Source organism: Trichosurus vulpecula, chromosome 2 (assembly GCF_011100635.1).
Source record: "Trichosurus vulpecula isolate mTriVul1 chromosome 2, mTriVul1.pri, whole genome shotgun sequence".
NCBI classification, from domain to species: Eukaryota; Metazoa; Chordata; class Mammalia; order Diprotodontia; family Phalangeridae; genus Trichosurus; species Trichosurus vulpecula.
This window is the reverse complement of record NC_050574.1, coordinates 225,829,787-225,848,523: the sequence shown is the minus strand read 5'-3', so window position 1 is coordinate 225,848,523 and position 18,737 is coordinate 225,829,787. Positions and strand designations below refer to the sequence as shown.

The 18,737-nt window shown below is 37.9% G+C and overlaps 1 protein-coding gene across 1 annotated transcript in view; it reads right to left on the bottom strand.

Moving 5' to 3' along the window:
* HAT1 (histone acetyltransferase 1) overlaps positions 1-13,593 on the bottom strand; it is a 79,034-nt gene extending 65,441 nt beyond the window's left edge. Inside the window, exons 1-2 of the mRNA XM_036744021.1 lie at positions 13,527-13,593; positions 12,985-13,188 (exon numbers count right to left, since the gene is read on the bottom strand). Coding sequence (XP_036599916.1) covers positions 12,985-13,188; positions 13,527-13,593 — 271 coding nt within the window. The remainder of the gene's footprint in view (positions 1-12,984; positions 13,189-13,526) is intronic.
* Positions 13,594-18,737: the final 5,144 nt, after the last annotated feature.

Sequence of the window (18,737 nt, the reverse complement as noted above, 5' to 3'; positions counted from 1 at the left end):
AGAAGGCCATGAGAGGCAAGTCAGCAAAATGGCCTGATTTAGAGAGGGAATTGAAGATATGGATTGAAGAGCAAAGGCCAATTGGAATTCCTGTGTCCACAAAGATGGTCCCGCATGAGGCAAGAAGAATTGCTGATGAAAAAGAAGTTACTGATTTCAAAGGAGGACACAATTGGTGCTTCAGGTTCACAAAACGGAATGGACTAAGCATGCATACATGCACCAGACTTGCAGAAGATGCCTGAAAGCTATGAGCAGAAGGTCCTTGAATTTTATCGTATTATTTGAATATTATATGAATTTTATGATGAATAAAACTTGAGTTCAATAACTTTGTGTAATACATTTTTTTCTTATACATGGGGAAATACGGTAATCTCTCTACTTCAAGTCTTTTTCCTTTTTCAGTCTACCCTCCAAACATGCCAAAGTGCTATTCCTAAAGTGCAGGTTCCAGTGGTTCTCTATTACCTCCAAGATCAAATATAAAGTTCCTAGTGTAGCATTTAAAGCTCTTCACAACCTACACCCTTCCCACATTTCCAATTTCTTACATTTTACTTCCCCCTCCACACACTACAATCCAACTATACTGACTTACTTACTGTTCCTCATACAGGACACAGCATCTTGTCATCTCCCTTCTTTGTACTTTTGCAGTGGCTGACCAGCATTCCTGGAATGTTTTCCCTCCTCACCTCAGCCTCTTACAATCCCTGGCTTCCTTCAAACCTTATCTCAAAAGATCACCTTAGCCCTTAGGAGAAGGTCACCTTCTAATCTACTCTGTATGTACCTAATTGCATATTGTCTCCCCTATTAGAATGTAAGTTCCAAGGTAGAGAACTGGTTTTTTTTTTCCTTTCTATCTATCCCCAACACTTAGCATAGTGTCTGGCACTCTAAGCATTTAATAAATGCTTGCTGATTAATTGATAAAATCACTCCACACAGTTATCTAGTCTATATAGAAAAAAGGCATAAAAATTAATTTATAACTTTGACTTAAAATTATCTAGTACTTACAACAGTATTTGAAATAAAATGAATGCTAAATATCTCCTGATACTCATTATTCATTTTCTAGTTTGTAAGGGCTTAAAAATATTACAGAATATGAAAGTGTGGGGCTTTAGAATTTTATGAAAAGGATTTAAAATACAGTATGGACATATTCACAACAACTCTTTATAATAGCAAATAAAAAAGAAACAGACCATGTCTAACTTGTGAAATGGCAGCAAAACTTAAAGTATGTGAACATGTTGGAATTATTATTGTACAATAAAGAATAGTGAATATGAAGTTAGGGAAAGCCCTACACTAAGTAATAATTAACAAGACAAAATCAAATCTACAGCTATAAAAATGAAGACAATTTCAAATAGTAACAAAACTCAAATCAAAAATAATGAATAAAATTGTTAATAATTGTAAAGCATTTGCTTCTACCAATTATTTTAACAAATGGAAAATAGTGCAGGACTACATGTACTATCTCTTATTATCACAAGTTATTACTATTTTAAGGAACTGTACATGGTGGGGAATTCAACATTTGAGTGTCTGCTATATGCAAGGCACTGTACTAGGTACTATAAGTGGATACAATGATGTGTAGGTCTCATTTAAATGTGTCATCATTATGAGAATGTGGGTTGTACAGATGGGTCAAAGTGAAAATATCACATTATTATAAAAACAACACTGACTTTGACAATGTCAGTACCAAAATTTTGCACTTGAAGGATAACTTATGATTGATCATCATGTCATAATCTATAAAGCAAAACAAAAATCTATCAATATAATCTTCCTAGAAACTGTAGTTTTAATCACTTAAAAAGGTGCCAGTTTGATGTTTCTAAACATATACACTTGTAGTTGTAGTACAATGTACCTAGGACAGTGTCTTGCATGTAGCAGACACTCAAATATTTGGCGAATAAATCTGTGAGAAAAATAAACAAATAAATAAATGAATAAAAATTTTAAAGAATCTGTCAGGATCTCCTGTTTTAGAAAGTAAAAGAAATTGCAAAAGATGACTATATATTAGAAACTAAAGACAATAGAATCAAAACATTAGATGATATATTAAATACAATATTATCTAAAACCTTAATTAATAGAAATACTCAGTGATAACTAGGTTAAATGAATTTCCAGTTCAATTGAGGAGGAGATACCCTTTTGATTTCAGTCCAAGTTGAAAATAATTGAGGGGTGTGATATGAAGAAATCAACCTTCTATAAAGTGTTCATTTTGATTTAAACATTAAGCACCTGTTGTACCAAATATGTAAGACACTATTGCTGGCATTTCCAAAGGTACAGTATTGAAAACAAAATCAAATTACTGATTACAGAATTTATAACACTTCAAGATGCAGTACTGTAGATATAGAGGCAGAAAGTATGAAACTAAATATTTTCTGATTTTAAGAAACATCTGGGAAGTAATTTTGTTTTTCTTTTTAAAAGAAGAAAACACTTTAATATAAGTTTCTATTCTTATTTCTTTCTCTTAAGAGTTGACATATCATAGGACCTATGGTTTCAATATGTATAAGTCTTCTAAAGTATATTCTGAAACCCACTAATACTTCCATATCGTGTAATATTCTTGCACATGTCCTCACAAAAATCCTGCAGGAGGCATCAATCTCTTAAGATTATGTAGGCAACAGAGTAGCAGGTGGGCTACTACTTCTTGTTTTTGCTACATGAACAGTCCTATCTTTCCAATCAAATATGTCTGGTGATATGTTTTATGCCATTTTATGAACAATTCATTGTTGCTAATGTGCCTTACCCTATTTACATCCATATTATCACTCCATCACACTTCACATGACCTATAATTTTGAGACTGGAGAATTTGGTATTATGATTCTTAGCCAAGAGGTAACATCTTAAAAACATTGATATAAAAAAGACTGGTTTTGTTTTACGGAAGAGCTTGAGGTTACCAGATGTACTGTTCAATCTCCCAAATGTTATCTAGCCCATTATCTTCCTCCTACTCAGTTCTGGGCCCGGCTTATTGTCCATCTGCTATATCTCTCAAATAGATAAGTACTCCATTTCCCCAGTTTCTATCAAATTCAATTTAACAAACATTTATCAAACATCTATTGAGTGCCAAACACTGTATGAAATTTTAGATTACAAAGACAAAAATAAAAACACTCCTTCCCTAAAGGATATTACATTCTAAAACCCTGTCATCTCCAAGTCAAGATGGAGGCAATGGAGAACATTTTTAGAGGGCCTAAAAGATGGGAAAAAAAATCATGGGAAGAAGGGTCCCCTACAATTCCAACACTCTTTCTACTGTACTATGCTGCTGCTCACATAACACTTTGTTTTTGCAGTTTTTTAATGAAGTTATACAGAATTTTATATTTTTCAAAAAATAAACTGTACTGAGGTCTTTTGTTATATCACCTACATTTCCTCTATAGTTCTTCCCTTACCCCCTCCCCCTCCCAGAGAACCATCCCTCATGATAAAGAGAAGGGAAAACATTCTGTAAAACTAACCAATATATCAAGTCTGACATTATATGCCATGTTCTATACCCATGGTTCTCCCGACCTCTGCAAAAAATAGTGAGGTGAAGGAGGTGTCATCTATGTTTTGAAGCCAAGCTTGATCACTATAATTCTGAAGAATTCAGTTTTATTTTCTTGTTCTTTCACTTACATTATTGTAGTGATTGTGTGTGTATATTATTTTTCTGGTTCTGCTTGTTTCATTTGCATCAGTTCATGAAAGTTTTTCCTTGTCTATCTGCATTCATCATAGCTACTGTTCCTTTTAGCAGAGTAACATATTACATTATGTTCATGTACTAATTTATTTAAGATATTTCCCAATCAACTGGCATAATTTGTTTCCAGTTCTTTGTTACAGCAAAGAGTGCTATCATATTTTGGTATATTACGGGATCTTTCCTTTTATCAATTTCCTCCTTAGGATATATTACTAGCAATGGTAATTTATGTCAAAGGGCATGGACATATCAGTCACTTTTCAAATTGCTTTCCAGAATGGTTGGTCCAATTCACAAAGCCACCAATAATGCGTCCATTAGCATGCCCTTTCATTTTCACAACCCCTCTAAAAGTGACAATTTCTGTTGTTGTCCACTTTACCAATTTGCTGGTTATGAGGTAAAACCTCAAGGTTGTAATTTGCATTTCTTACAATTAGTAATTTGGAGCATTCTTCTGTAAGGTTGTCAGTTATTTACAATTCTTTTGAAAACTGTTCATATCATTTGACCATTTCTATACTGGAGAATGGCTTTTGGTTTTATATATTACTTTGACTTGCCTATTTACAGAGTATGTCCCAAAAGTGTTAGTGCGGTTAATTTATGACCCTCCGTTCATCATAGTCAAAGGTATATAATCAGATTCACTCCTAATTTTTTTGGTAACATTATCTCTAGTACTCAGGGGTTTTAGCCATTTTAAATTTATTATGGAATTTGGTCTAAGTTGTTGACCTAAACTTAATTTCTTTCAAACTGTTTTCCAGTTTTCCTGGTAATTGTTTCCAGGGATTCAATTATTTAGGAGTACTATAACAGCACTGCAATTTTGTATGTTACTATTTCTTATCAAAACATTTTATTTCTTTCAATACCTATTAACATAATGCTTTGTACATATTAGTAAGAAGATCAATATCTTTTTTGGGGCAGGGCAATTGGGGTGAAGTGACTTGCCCAAGGTCACACAGCTAGTACATGTGTCAAGTGTCTGAGTCCATCAACACCACACATGTGGGAAAATAATAATAAATGTTAGATAAAAGACAGATATCAAAAATTTATAGGAATTTAATGTCTACAATGGCTTATAGACTCAGAATATATACAAAGTGATCACAAATTAAGAAGTTTGTATAATCATAAAAATGGGAAGGCTATCTTTTTTTTAAATTGTTTAATGCTTAAGTCTATTTTTGTTGTATTTAATATAAAATATTAATTATCCAAAGCAAATTAAGTATTACATGGACTTAATTCTATCCTCTATTTTTCCCAATACTTTTACCCTTTTAGGGAGATGAAGAAATAAAAGCTACCTACACAGCACTTTATGGTTTGCAATGCATTTTACATATATTACATCATTTAATCTACATAGTAGTCCTGTGAAGTAAGTATTTTGCAGATAAAGAAACTGAGGATGAGAGAGATTAAATAACTTGCCGAGTCACAGTCAAGTCACTATGTCACTACAAGTGACTGTGGAAAAGATCAAGCTAAGGTGTTCCTCACTGCAAGGCCAATGCTCTAAGATCATGCATTTACTAAAGGGCAGTGACAAAGGGCAGTAGAATCCAGGTCAGCTAAAATTTCTCCTTTTACAATAAAATTGCTAAAAGAAAAAAGAAATATACTGGAGTTCCTAGAAAAAGATAAGGAAAAAAGTACTTGTGAGTTTAAAAAGGTTGATGGTGCATCTAAGATTTCCTTTCTGGTGTGGGTTTTTAAAGGTCATGATAAATGCTTACAAAACCATAAGTAATCTGGGATCACGGAATTTCACTGGTTTTCTAATTTCCAGGTAAGTAGTATGGGACAGAGAGTAGAATAAGAATCCCAGCCCAATCTTAATATTTACTTATAAGAATACTTTAATTCACAGAATTTAAGAGATGGAGGTGACCTGAGAGATCACCTGCACTGGCAGATCCAACGACCTCGCATCCCTTACTTGCAGAAGCCAGGGAAATATTAAGAAGCAATTTAAAGTAGGTAAAATCAATGCTGACCAGCAAATAAAGAACAGGCTGTCAGCTCTTTAGGCCTTTAGTTTAATTGTTTGAATAGGCAAGGACCAGTTTAGAGAAGCCTCTAACATAGTTTTTAAAAGTAAATTGAACAAGAGGTACCCTTTAGTTTAATTGTTTGAATAGGCAAGGTCCAGTTTGGAGAAGCCTCTAATATAGTTTTTAAAAGTAAATTGAAGAAGAGGTACAGAATTGGAAATGTTTTAAAATCTTAATTTTTTAAGTAGGGCTAGATTATGCACAGTATCCTCTTAGTTGATTATGTATGGTGGTAAAACTGCCTATAAAACATAAATTTCACAGATTTTAAGCCCTCTCATAAATAAATCTCTCAAGGGTCTCAATTTGTTCATCAAAAAATAAAAAATAAAGAGGTTGGATTAGACAAAATGTAATCTGATTTTTTTTTTGTTAACACACACACAAATATGCTAAAAAGCATAGTAATAACTGGACTTTTTCTTAATATGGTTGAGTATTATCTAAAACCAAAAGACAGCATTATATGAAAAGGAGACCAAACAGAGGCCTTTTCAATAAGAACAGGAGTAAAGTGAGGATGATCATTATTATTTAACAGTGCTAGAAATGCTAGAAATTGAGGGAATAAGCAGAAGCAACAAGGAGATAAACTATCGCTTTTTGCAGGTGACAAGGTCTACTTTTAAAAAGTCAATAAAAAATTAATTGAAACAATAACTTTAGCAAATTTGCAGCATATAAAATAAGTCTACATAAACAATCAGCATCTATATATGTTACTAACACCCAGCAGGGAGAAACTGAAAAGGAAATTGCATTCAAAATTACTACAGAAAGCATAACGTAACTGTCTACCAAGACACACAAATTAAAACAGAGCTAAATAACTGGAAGTACATTAATTGCTTCTTATTAGAATGGACTAATAAATAACAATGACAATATGACCTAAATTAATTTGCTTAATGTTGTACCAAACTACCAAATGATCACTATATAGAAGCAGATAAAATAATAAAATTCATATAGAGGAAAAAAAGATCAAGAATCTCATGAGAAATAATTAAAACGTAGCAGGGAAGGCGACCCTAGGAATACTACATATCTCAAACTACACTAAAAAGCAGTAATTTTTTAAACAATTTAGTATGGTTAAAAAACGTGAAGAAATGGAATAAAGCAAAAATCTCACACAGTAACAAAGTCATTTTTCAGTCAGTTTTGATTCTTCTTGACTTGGGATTTTCCTGGCAAGGATACTGGAGCGGTTTACCATTTCCTTCTTCAGCTCATTTTACAAAAGAGGAAACTGAGACAAAGAGTTAAGTGATTTGCCCATGGTCACATAGCTAGTAAGTGTCAGAGGCCAGGTTTGAACTCTGGTCTTCCTGATGCCAAGTCTGGCATTCTATCCACTGTGCCACTTAGCTACACTTTAAATTTCACACAATATACAGCCAGCTAAATGGATACATGACCTGGTTTACGGTCACATCATGGTCAAATCAGAAGGGCAAGGAAGGAAAATGGCTTCAAATATATAGAAACTGTCAAACAGATAACAAGAGATAAATTGTCAAAGGTTATGGACAGGCAGTTCTCTAAATTCAAGTTATCAAAAACCATATTAAAAATTCTCCAAATTACTAATAACTAAGAGAAATGCAAATTAAAGCAACTCAGAGGTTCCACTCCATGTCTATCTGATTAGTAAAGATGACCAAGAAAGGAAAATGACAACTTGAAGAAGCCATGAAAGTACTACTACTCCTAAAGCACTATCAACTAACTGTACTTCCGACTTTCTGGGCTTCAAGACTATGCCTTAGCTTGTAGTCTTACCCTGGAACCTGCCTCAGTGCCTGAGGTTTCCCTACCCTGGAACATCCATCCACTCCTGTGGCCTTCTCACAGTAGAACATTCCTCTGCCATTTAGACCCTTTCCTCCCATTGCTAAGTTCCTCTGGGGTGGGGGTGGAGCCCTCCATTTGGGAGAGGGGCTTAAGCTGACCAACCTCTATTGCCCTCATCTGTGCTTCAGACTTTCTGAACTTCAAAACCACCCCCACACCCTCCACTCTACATATTTCCCCTCCCCACCTCCTCAGATCCCTTCCTTGTGTTTCTTTCCTCCAGGTAAGCCCCATTCTGTTACTTTGTATATGAAAATGTTCATTCCATTTGGTGTTTAAGTCCAGGATAATATACCTGTACAAATCAAGTAAAATTCTCAGATCTCCTTTACAAAAGATAAAATTCTAGGACTAGATTTTACCCAAGTTTCCTTCAGGCACTAAAATTTTGTGATTCCATACTTGAAGATACAAAATATTTAGAAAATAAGAGAAAATATATCAATTACAACAACTGAGTTTTGGGGAGCAGAGCCAAGATAGCAGCCGGAAAAGAGGGACTTGTTTAAGCTCTCCCCCAGTCCCTCCAAACACCTATAAAAATGGCTCTGAACAAATTCTAGAGCTGCAAAACTCACAAAATAGCAGAGGGAAGCAGGGCTCCAGCCCAGAACAGCCTGGATGGTAACTGAGAAGGGTCTATTGCACAGAGCTAGGAGCAGAGTGGAGCACAGCTCAGCCCAGCGAGGGCCACGCCAGGACCAACCAGACCAGGAGCCAGGCGGAACAGGCCATAGGGCAGCAGAGGTGTTGCAGCTCTGTGGCTGCTTCCAGAGCTCCAGCTGCAGTTGCTTCCCTAGTCCCTGGCCCACCTGGTGGGAGGGATTAAGCAGTGGATCAGGGAGGGAGTACAGAGCCTGCTTTGCCCTGCTTGGATCTGGGTCACTGTCTGGGTTGGCCATTCTTGGGGGAGGAGGAGCGCTGGTGTGGAAGAGCTTGCTGTGCAGAAGTAGCTCTGAAAACAGCAGCACTTGGACCCTAAAGCTTGGGACAAAGTACTCTCTACAAGCAGTCATACCCTGACAAAAAGCTCAAGAGACAAGTAGTTGGCTGGGAACATGAACAGGCAGCAAAAATGAACTCAGATTCAGACTCAGACTTCAGAATCTTTCTTTGGTGACAAAGAAGATCAAAACATACAGCCAGAAGAAGTCAACAAAGTCAAAGAGCCTGCATCAAAAGCCTTCAAGAAAAATAAGAATTGGGCTCAGGCCATGGAAGAGCTCAAAAAGGATTTGGAAAAGGAAGTTAGAGAAGTAGAGGAAAAATTGGGAAGAGAAATGAGAGTGATGCAAGAAAATCATGAAGAGCAAGTCAATGACTTGCTAAAGGAGACCCAAAACAATACTGAAGAAAATAATACCTTAAAAAATAGACTAACCCAAATGTCAAAAGAGCTCCAAAAAGACAATGAGGAGAAGAATGCCTTGAAAGGCAGAATTAGCCAAATGGAAAAGGAGATCCAAAAAACTACTGAAGAAAATGCCACCTTAAAAATTAGATTGGAGGGGAAGCTAGGTGGCACAGTGAGTAGAGCACCGGCTCTGGAGTCAGGAGGACCTGAGTTCAAATCTGGCCCCAAACACATATACTAGTAGTGTGACCCTGGGCAAGTCACTTAACCCCAATTGCCCTGCCCCCCCCCCAAAAAAAAAACAAAAAAAAAATTAGATTGGAGCAAGTGGAAGCTAGTGACTTGATAAGAAATCAAGATATTATAAAACAGAACCAAAGAAATGAAAAAAATGGAAGACAATGTGAAATATCTCATTGGAAAATACACTGACCTGGAGAATAGATCCAAGAGAGATAATTTAAAAATTATTGGACTACCTGAAAGCCATGATCCAAAAAAGAGCCTAGATATCATCTTTCAAGAAATTTATCAAGGAAAACTGCCCTGATATTCTACAGTCAGAGGGTAAAACAGAAAATGAAAGAATCCACTGATTGCCTCTTCAAAAAGATACCAAAAAGAAAACTCCTAGGAATATTGTCACCAAATTTCAGAGTTCCCAGGTCAAGGAGAAAATACTGTAAGCAGCCAGAAGAAAACAATTTGAGTATTGTGGAAACACAATCAGGATAATACAAGATCTAGCAGCTTCTACATCAAGGAATTGAAGGGCTTGGAATACGATGTTCTAGAGGTCAAAGGAGCTAGGATTAAAACCAAGAATCACCTACCCAGCAAAACTGAGTATCATGCTCCAAGGTAAAATATGGACTTTCAATAAAATAGAGGACTTTCAAGCTTTCTCAGTGAAAAGACCAGAGCGGAATAGAAAATTTGACTTTCAAACACAAAAATCAAGAGAATCATGAAAAGGTAAACAAGAAAGAGAAATCACAAGGGACTTACTAAAGTTGAACTGTTTTTTTTACATTCCTACATGGAAAGATGATGTGTGTAAATCATGAGACCTTTCTCAGTATTAGGGTAGGTGAAGGGAATATACATATATATACACAGAGGGCACAGGGTGAGTTGAATATGAAGGGATGATACCTAAAAAAATAAAATCAAATTAAGGGATGAGAGAGGAACATATTGAGAGAGAGAGAAAAAGGCAGGGATAGAATGGGGTAAATTATCTCACATAAAAGTGGCAATAAAAAGCAGTTCTGTTGGAAGGGAAGAGGGGGCAGATGAGGGAGAATGAGTGAATCTTGCTCTCATCATATTTGACTTGAGGAGGGAATACCATACACACTCAATTGGGTATCTTACCCCACAGGAAAGTAGGGGAAAGGGGATAAAAAAAAGGGGGATGATAGAAGGGAGGGCAGATGGGGGAAGAAGTAATCAAAAGCAAACACATTTGAAAAGGGACAGAGATAAGGGAGAAAACTGAATAAAGGGGGACAGGATAGGATGGAGGGAAATATAGTTAGTCTTTCACAACATGAGTATTGTGGAAGTGTTTTACATAATGATACATGTGTGGCCTATGTTGAATTGTTGCTTTCTTAGGGAGAGTGGGTGGGAAGGGAAGAGGGGAAAGAATTTGGAACTCAAAGTTTTAAAAGCAGATGCTCAAAAAAAAAGTTGTTTTTGCATGCAACTGGGAAATAAGACATACAGGCAATGGGGCATAGAAATCTATCTTGCCCTACAAGAAAGTAAGGGGAAAGGGGATGGGGGGTGGGTGGGGTGACAGAAAGAAGGGCTGACTGGGGAACAGGGCAATCAGAATATATGCTATCTTGGAGTAGAGGGAGAGTAGAAATGGGGAGAAAATTTGCAACTCAAAATCCTGTGGAAATCAGTGCTGAAAACTAAAAAATACTAAATAATAAAATAAGGAATTCAAAAAAACAACTGAGTTTTGCAGGCAGTTTTCTTAGAAAACAGAGGACAGACTACCTATGAAAATATTAACAAAATTCATCTTCATACAAGACCTCAATTGTATAATTTAATAATGGATAAAATGTGTATGGGATATATCTAAGACAAGCTTCAAATAGAAATAATTATTCCACTGGTTGGATAACGAGCCTCTTAAATAAACTACTAAATCACTTGTCTCTATCTATATAGAACTTTATAGCCTGGGATCAGGAAGATCAGGGTTTGAATCTGATCTTGTACATGGTCTAACTGTATGACCCTGGGCAAGTCACCTGACTTGTTTTCTTCAGTTTCTGCAAATATATATATATAAATAAGGATAATATAAAATGGGACTAATAATAGGATCTACCTCCCACAGTTGTAATGAAGATAAGAAATTAAATTAAAAAAAAGTTTAGCACAGTGTCAGGCACATGCTAGGCTCTATATAAGGGCTTATCTCTCCCCCTACCCAATGTGTGTACTAAACGCCCCCCCCCCCAAAAAAAGGGGCATTGCCTTCCTTTGTGGCACAGTGAAAAGGACAATGTAAACAGAGACTTGACTTTATTACCCTGAACAAATGAATTAATTTTTCTGCAACGGTTTCCTCAAGTGTAAAATGAGAGAGTTAGATTAGATGGTACTTTCTGGGTCTAAAACTCTAAGATATAGTCCTTTTGCTATGATTTTCTGGGCCTGGAGTCAGGAAAAATCTCTTTCCTGAGTTCAATTCTGGCCTCAGACACTTACTAGATGCGTGACCCTGGACAAGTCACTTACACTTGTTTGCCGCAGATTGCTCATCTGTCAAATGATCTGGAGGAGGAAATGGCAAACCCCTCCAGTATCTTTGCCAAGAAAACTCGAAATGGGTTCACAAAAACTCTGACATGACTGAAAACCAACTCAACAACAACAATAACAAACTAGTAAAATAAAAAAATGAAAACAGAACTACATTAAATACTACAATTTAACTCGACTCCGAATAGACTATCTCATTTCAGTTTTATTAAAGCCTAACAGGTAAAAAGGAATTAAGAATTTGGTTATAGTAAGAAGATAAAGGTAGACATTAATGCGATGTTTATGTGTCTGAAGGAAGTACTTCGAGGTACTTTTATTCTACATGGGAGGCCAGTACACACACTTGTTATAATGGTTTGAAAACTTCTACCAGAGATAAAGCCAAATCAAGGTAGACTACCACAAAGTGGGGAGGCTGGGGAAGGCAAAGTAGGGTCAATACAACATAATAAGCTTTGGGGGACTTCCCCTCCCCCGTACTTGCATCCTAAAAGGAAGTCCAGGGGTTGGGGCAGGCGTACAACAACCCGCTTCCTGACCTAAACGGAATCCGAAAGACTCTAAACTGAAGTGGCCTCAAGGTGAGAGATGAGCGGCTACAAGAAGAAGCGGGTCCGACAGCGGGGGGCGGGCGGTCCCAAAACCGCGGGAAAAGAGGCTAGGGGCGGGGCCTCCAGGCATTGCCGACGCCGTCAGCCCCGGGGCCGGGGAGGTGTCGCTGTCAGCCGGCGGGAGGAGGGGCGCTCGCGACCGAACGGACGGACGAGGTAAGGGGGGTGGGGGGAGGGGCAAGACGAACACCAGGCCAGAAGCGCCGGAGGGGTCGGGGAGGGAGAAGAGCCTCCCGACAGAGACCATGCCCTCCGCACTCTAGCTGCCCCGGGCACTGACGGCCCCAATGGCGCCCAGGTTTGGACCGGGGCTGGAGGAGGAAAAGGAGAGAGGGGCAAGGGAGCGGGAGCTAGAATCCGGAGCTTGCCCTCCAACAGCAGGGCGCACAGGACGCTGTGGCCACCCCCACTCCTTCCACCCCTGGCCAGCTAGGGCCTCGGCTGCCGCCACCTCAGCATCCAGTCCCCAGGGCCTCCCCGCCCCCTTTCCCCCTAGGTAAACTTTTCCCGGGAACTTACCCGCCATTTCCGTGCAGCAGGCTGAAGGGGCCGAGGAGAACGAATCAACCCGCGCGCTCCCTCCCCGGAAGTGAGCGCACCGCAGTGACGTATTTCCGCCCACTCCCGGAACGGCCGGCGTACTGAGGAGCGAGCGTTTGGAACGCGCAGCCCGCGGGTTACTAGGGCGGACGCGCGGGGGAACCGAGCACAATCTGTCTGAGGCTGGCAGACGTCCCGCCGTTACTTAGCAACCAAGAGGGCTGACCCGCTTGTCCTCTAGCGAGGCGAAGCCGGAGGTCAAGGATCCCCAGCCCGCGAGGAGTGCTATGAATAGTCGCTGCTCTTTAGGAGTTTGTGAAGGGCTTATTTTAATAACCCTGTTCTCCCCCCACCCCCCGGAGGTTTACTTTCTGCCTTTGGCGCCTGTTCTGAAAACCTCGTATTAAAGCTCTCGTCTCCTGTCTCTTCCAAGTGTGGGTCAGCAAAATCAAAGAATCAGGCTTCTCTTAAATTTTCTCCTCCGAGTCTCAAAGCTGACACGCTTTTCTTTGGGCTCTTACAGCTAACAGTAGACGAGCCCTTAAGTAAGTACCGGTACCTGTAAGTAATATGGGGTTTTTCCTCCATAAATTCACTTGTAAATTTTCCATAAATTTGTTGTATTGCCTGTTATAAATTCTCCGGAAAAATCACTAGGAAACCGAATGCATTGAAGCGATGACTTCTTGGGTAGTCATCTAAGCGACAAGCATTATTAAGTGCTCACTATGTGACAGGCACAACATGTCCCAAACACAGCTTGGACCGTGCGTTGTGGGGCTCCAAATGGCTTGTACTACAAAGTAGGTAAGATGCAGGCTGATTTGGGGCATTGTGTTTATTAATATTTAATAGTAATAGGTAATTTACTCTCTTGAAGAATGAAGCTCATTTAAGAACCCTGAACATTGTTTACACAGGAATGACTCCTACTCTCAACTACTGATATGTTTCAAAGTCATGCAGGAAACCGCAGATGGCTTTAAGGACCAAGACTTAGGGATATGGGGAAGGGAGAAAAAGAAGGGGAAAGTTTAACTCCTTCCCCACCCTCATTTGACCTTGATAAGAATTCTATAGCCATGACTGAAGCTGTGAGACCAAAACTAGAATCGGAGCAAGGTTATTTGAGGGTTCCCTTTTGCCATTGAGATCATATAGTTCCGTGGATCTGTCGTTGAATTAAAAACTGATCACAGCCTGTTGACTCTCGTTTATATTCTTCCATAGCTCCTCCACGGAGAATCCACCTAATGTGCTGGGAAGGCCCCCTTTTAAGTCAGAGGTTCTTTAACTTCCGGTGTGTGATTAAAAACCAACAACTATATTTTGATAACTGTATTCAGATATAATCTGTTTCCTTTGTGATCATATGTGTTTTATGTATTTAGAAACGTTATCCCAAGAAGGAGATCATAGGCTTCACCAGACTACCAAGAGTATCTATCACACACACACACACACACACACACACACACACACCGGGTTAAGAACCCTTGTTTCAGGTATTTTTACTTACATTGCAAAGACAAGCACTTAAGCTGTACATCGATTATCCCTTGCTCATTCTACAAGATCAGCTTATCTCTTTTTCTGAGCTCACATTTGCATTATAGTGCAAAGAGCCCTTGATTTTTTATCGGGGGAACTATATTCAAAGCCCAGCTGGGTTACTTGTTGTATGACCTTTTGCAAGTTAATCTCTTTAAGCTTTGGTTTCTTAATTTATAAAATGAGAGATTTGACCTCTCAGGTCCCTTCTATCTCTGTTTTATAGTTTTGTAATCTGGACTTTATACATAGGGTATTGTGAGTCAAAAAGACAAGGGTGGTATCATTATCATATAAGCAAAATGTTGCCCGCCCCCCAGAAAAGAATTTTAAACTCTCTCCAAGTGTCTCCAAAAGACATACCAACATTGCAGTTTTGGTAAAAGTACAACTGTCACCAATTTTGAGCTTTGTAGGTAAGAAACCATTAAGAAGAGTTAGTGTTTTTATTGCACTAAATCTTAAAAAAGATTACCAATCCTGTGAAGTTAGAGTTTCAGGGAAGAAATAATAAATACTGGTTGCAGTGTTGAAGTTTAGGTGTGCTGAGACCCTGAAATAGTGACACGACGATCCTGTCCGAATGAATTCGAGGCATGCCTTCTTTCAGCCAAAGAAAAACAAAGTTTATTAAAGATCTGAAGGATTGGATAGATTCTTAAGGAATCTGGGGCTTTGTGATGTTTGCATTGACAAGGAGGCCAGAACAAATCTGAGCACTTTCATGAGTCAAGATGGATCTTATATACAGAAAGACTATGGGAGGGATGTAGGGGTGGCCAGGTAGTCTGGGATGATGAGAGGAGGAGTCTAAGGAGGATCTTGAAAGGACTGTGGTAACTAGAGGTCAGACTCCCAGAACCAAGGGAATGGCATTAAGGGTGGGAAGTAGCTGAAGGCTACCAGGAGATAACAGACCGAGGAGGGCTAGGCTAAGTTAAAGGTAACTGAGATTTGGGCATAGTGATAATGAAAGGCTTATAGCCTCAGGCCAGATCACGTGGGGAGGTTCCAGGAGAGTTGAAGGGGGTTCCCAGAGCCTTTATCCCATCAGCTGCAGCTACCATCATTTATATATTCTTAAAGGCAGTTTCTTCTTAAAAACCTGTGACGTAGGTAGCTAGTATACCATCAGCCCCCGTTTTCAGTATTACCTATATTCTTTAGAATAAATGCAGACTCCTTAGGCTGGTTTTTAAAGGTCTCCACTCTGGTGTCAATCTGCCACTCCAGTTATATTTCTCATTATTCCCCTTCATGTGCTTTAAAATCCTAGGAAACAGAACTGCTAGCCGTTCCTTGAATTCAGCTTTCCATTTGATACTTTAATGCGTTTGCACAAGCCTTACCCCATTCCTGGAATGAAGTCCCTCTTTACCACTGCTTCTCAGACCCTATTTTTCTTCATAGCTCAGTTCCAGTGCTACTTTGTGAAGTTTTCCTCAAGTCTCCCGTTGTTAGTGGTTCCTCCCTCCTCAAACTTCCTTGTATTAATTGTTTATATTACTAGAATAGAATAGTAGATTATAAGCTCTTTGAGGACTGGGGCTTTCAATTTTATCCTTACAGCAACTTCAGCAACAGTGATTTGCAAATAATAGGCACTCAATAATTATATGTTGAATTCATTTTTCCAGTAAGAAAATTGAGACTTATAGTGATTTACCTAAAATAAGAGGCAGAACTGTGACTCAAACTCAGGTTTTCCGCATGTAGGTCCAGTGAGTTTCCTATATGTTGCCTCTAATGTTATGTAATGTATTTATTCACTGGATTAAAAGCAACAGTATCTACCTAGCATGGCATTTTTACAGGGTCAAACAATAAACATTACTGGCAGTAGCATCTTTTACTCAGCATTTACAAAATTGCCATATAGTTGTTAGGTACATAGTATGCTCTGAAGATAAAAGAATTACTGTCCTCCAAGGCTAATTAATGGTAAAACTGTTAAATGCAAAAGTACGTTATGAAAATTAAAGCAAGAAACTAAATGTTTATAATATTGTTTCAGTAGATGTAATAGTTTCAAATAGAATTTGTATTTCTTGTTTCAAGAACTGCCTCTTCACATTTTGGGGGGCATTTTATTTATTGGAGAAAGGATCTCATAAATTTGGGCCAATTCCTTGTTGATTTTGGATGTCAGACTTCTATCAGAAATGTTTATTGCAAATAATCCTTCATCCCAAATCTGTTTATTTTCTTTTATTCTAAAAATTAAATTTTATTATAAATTTTATTTTAACTGCATTACTTTTTTTTTTGCCGTACCAGAGTTATTTAGTTTATGAAGAACATCTATTTTTGTTTCCTGTGATTACTTCTACTTGAATAGCTGAAAATTGTCTATTGACCTACAGTTTCAATTGATAGCATTCCATTATCTTCAATTAAAAAAATATTTAGACAAATTGACCCATTTGGAATTTATTGTGACATATGGCCAATTATGGATCCTAAGCTTATTTTTACAAACTATATTGCTGTCCAATTAGTCCTTTATTTTATTGACCTGTACTTATCAAACACAAATCTAGTCTCATGCATGCATTTGGAACTAGTTCCTGGTTAGCAAACCTATTTTGTTGATAGTTTTGGTAATTATTTAGATATAATTTGAAATTTGGTAATAGAAGTCCCTCTTTTCAGTTTCCCTCTTCTACAATTTCCTTTTAAATTCTTGACCTTGTGTTCCATAGTAATTATATTAATTTGCCTTTTTCTATCAACTATTCTATGGGTTTTTAAATTAGTATTATATTAAAGTTGAGTGATGTCATCATTACTATATTAGCTCAGACTAGCCTTATAATTTGACTCGTTCTAATTAATTGAGTCTTCCTCAGTTTCTGTAAAAATGACATTGTAGGTTGATACCCAAGTATTTGATATTTTCTCATTGATTTAAATGGCATTTCCCTATCAATTACTTATGAATTTGATAGTAATAAATAGAAATTCTGATGATTTTTGAGTGCTTCCTGAGTGGTGTCCTGAAGAAAAGAAAACTAAGTCAGAAACTACTATTTATAAAGAGCAGTGACCATCATTACAAAACTGAAATTCCTGCTGTCATTCCAGCTGTCATCTAGGCAGGTAGGCCCAAGAGTCTTGGGAATAGCAAAGGCCACCCAAACCACCAGTCTTTCTTGCATCTGGAGTCCCACAGCCATGATCCAGGGAAATAATCCCCATCCCTGCTACCACTACCACTAGATGTCTTAAACTTGGTCTTCACCCCATCATCAGTCACAGCTTTTGAAGAATATGAAAACAAAGCTCTCACCAAAGTCCTCAGCACTGTCAAATGGATCAATGGATACGTTTTTGATGGAAATGACACTAAAGAAAATGTATTACTATCTGCTTTTTTGCTGTGCAGTAAAGACCATTAGGCCTTTCCATCTAACGTACAGCTGAAACTTCTTATGTATTTTTTTCCTTTTATTAGAATATGAGTTACTTGAGAGTAGAGCCTGTCTTACTTTTCTATTTGAATCCTCAGCTTTAGCACCCTGCTTTGCACATAGTAAGAACATAATAATTTTTTTTCATTCATCTAATCTAACAGGAAACAGGTTGTTGATGATGGAATAGTTATCATATATCTGTTTTGTGAGATCAATTGATTAGTTATTTTTTTTGAAAAACCTGAAAATTAGAAGAAAGGATAAAGGTGAATAAACAAGGCATACAACTACAACAGCTCTATCCTGACAATTTAAGCAAAACTCTCAACTTTAAAAAATGGAAAAAGACAATTAAAGACTGAATTTGATCAACATATCCTAGAGAAAACATTTAGTCGGTGCAAAACAGGCATCATAGGAAGAAAACCACAAGAACTCAGAAACTGCATTAGCCAAAAATGATCAGTCTCTTTGCCAAGCAGAGAGACATGGGAGTCAAGGGCATTAGGAATTTAAGAGCACAAACATTTTCAAAAGTGGGAAGGATGACTGAAGATTAAGAAGTAGTATTGTCTTACAAAATAAGAAAGTAATGAAGGAAAATAAGCCAGTCAAAAGTATAACATCCAAATAAGCCAAATCATCTTTAGAATGTTTGTAGATTGAAATATGTTTGTAGGCAGAGCCAAGATGGCGTCTGGAAAGCAAGGACGTGCATGAGCGCCCCCCCAGGTCCCTCCAAACACCTATTAAAAATGTCTCTGAACA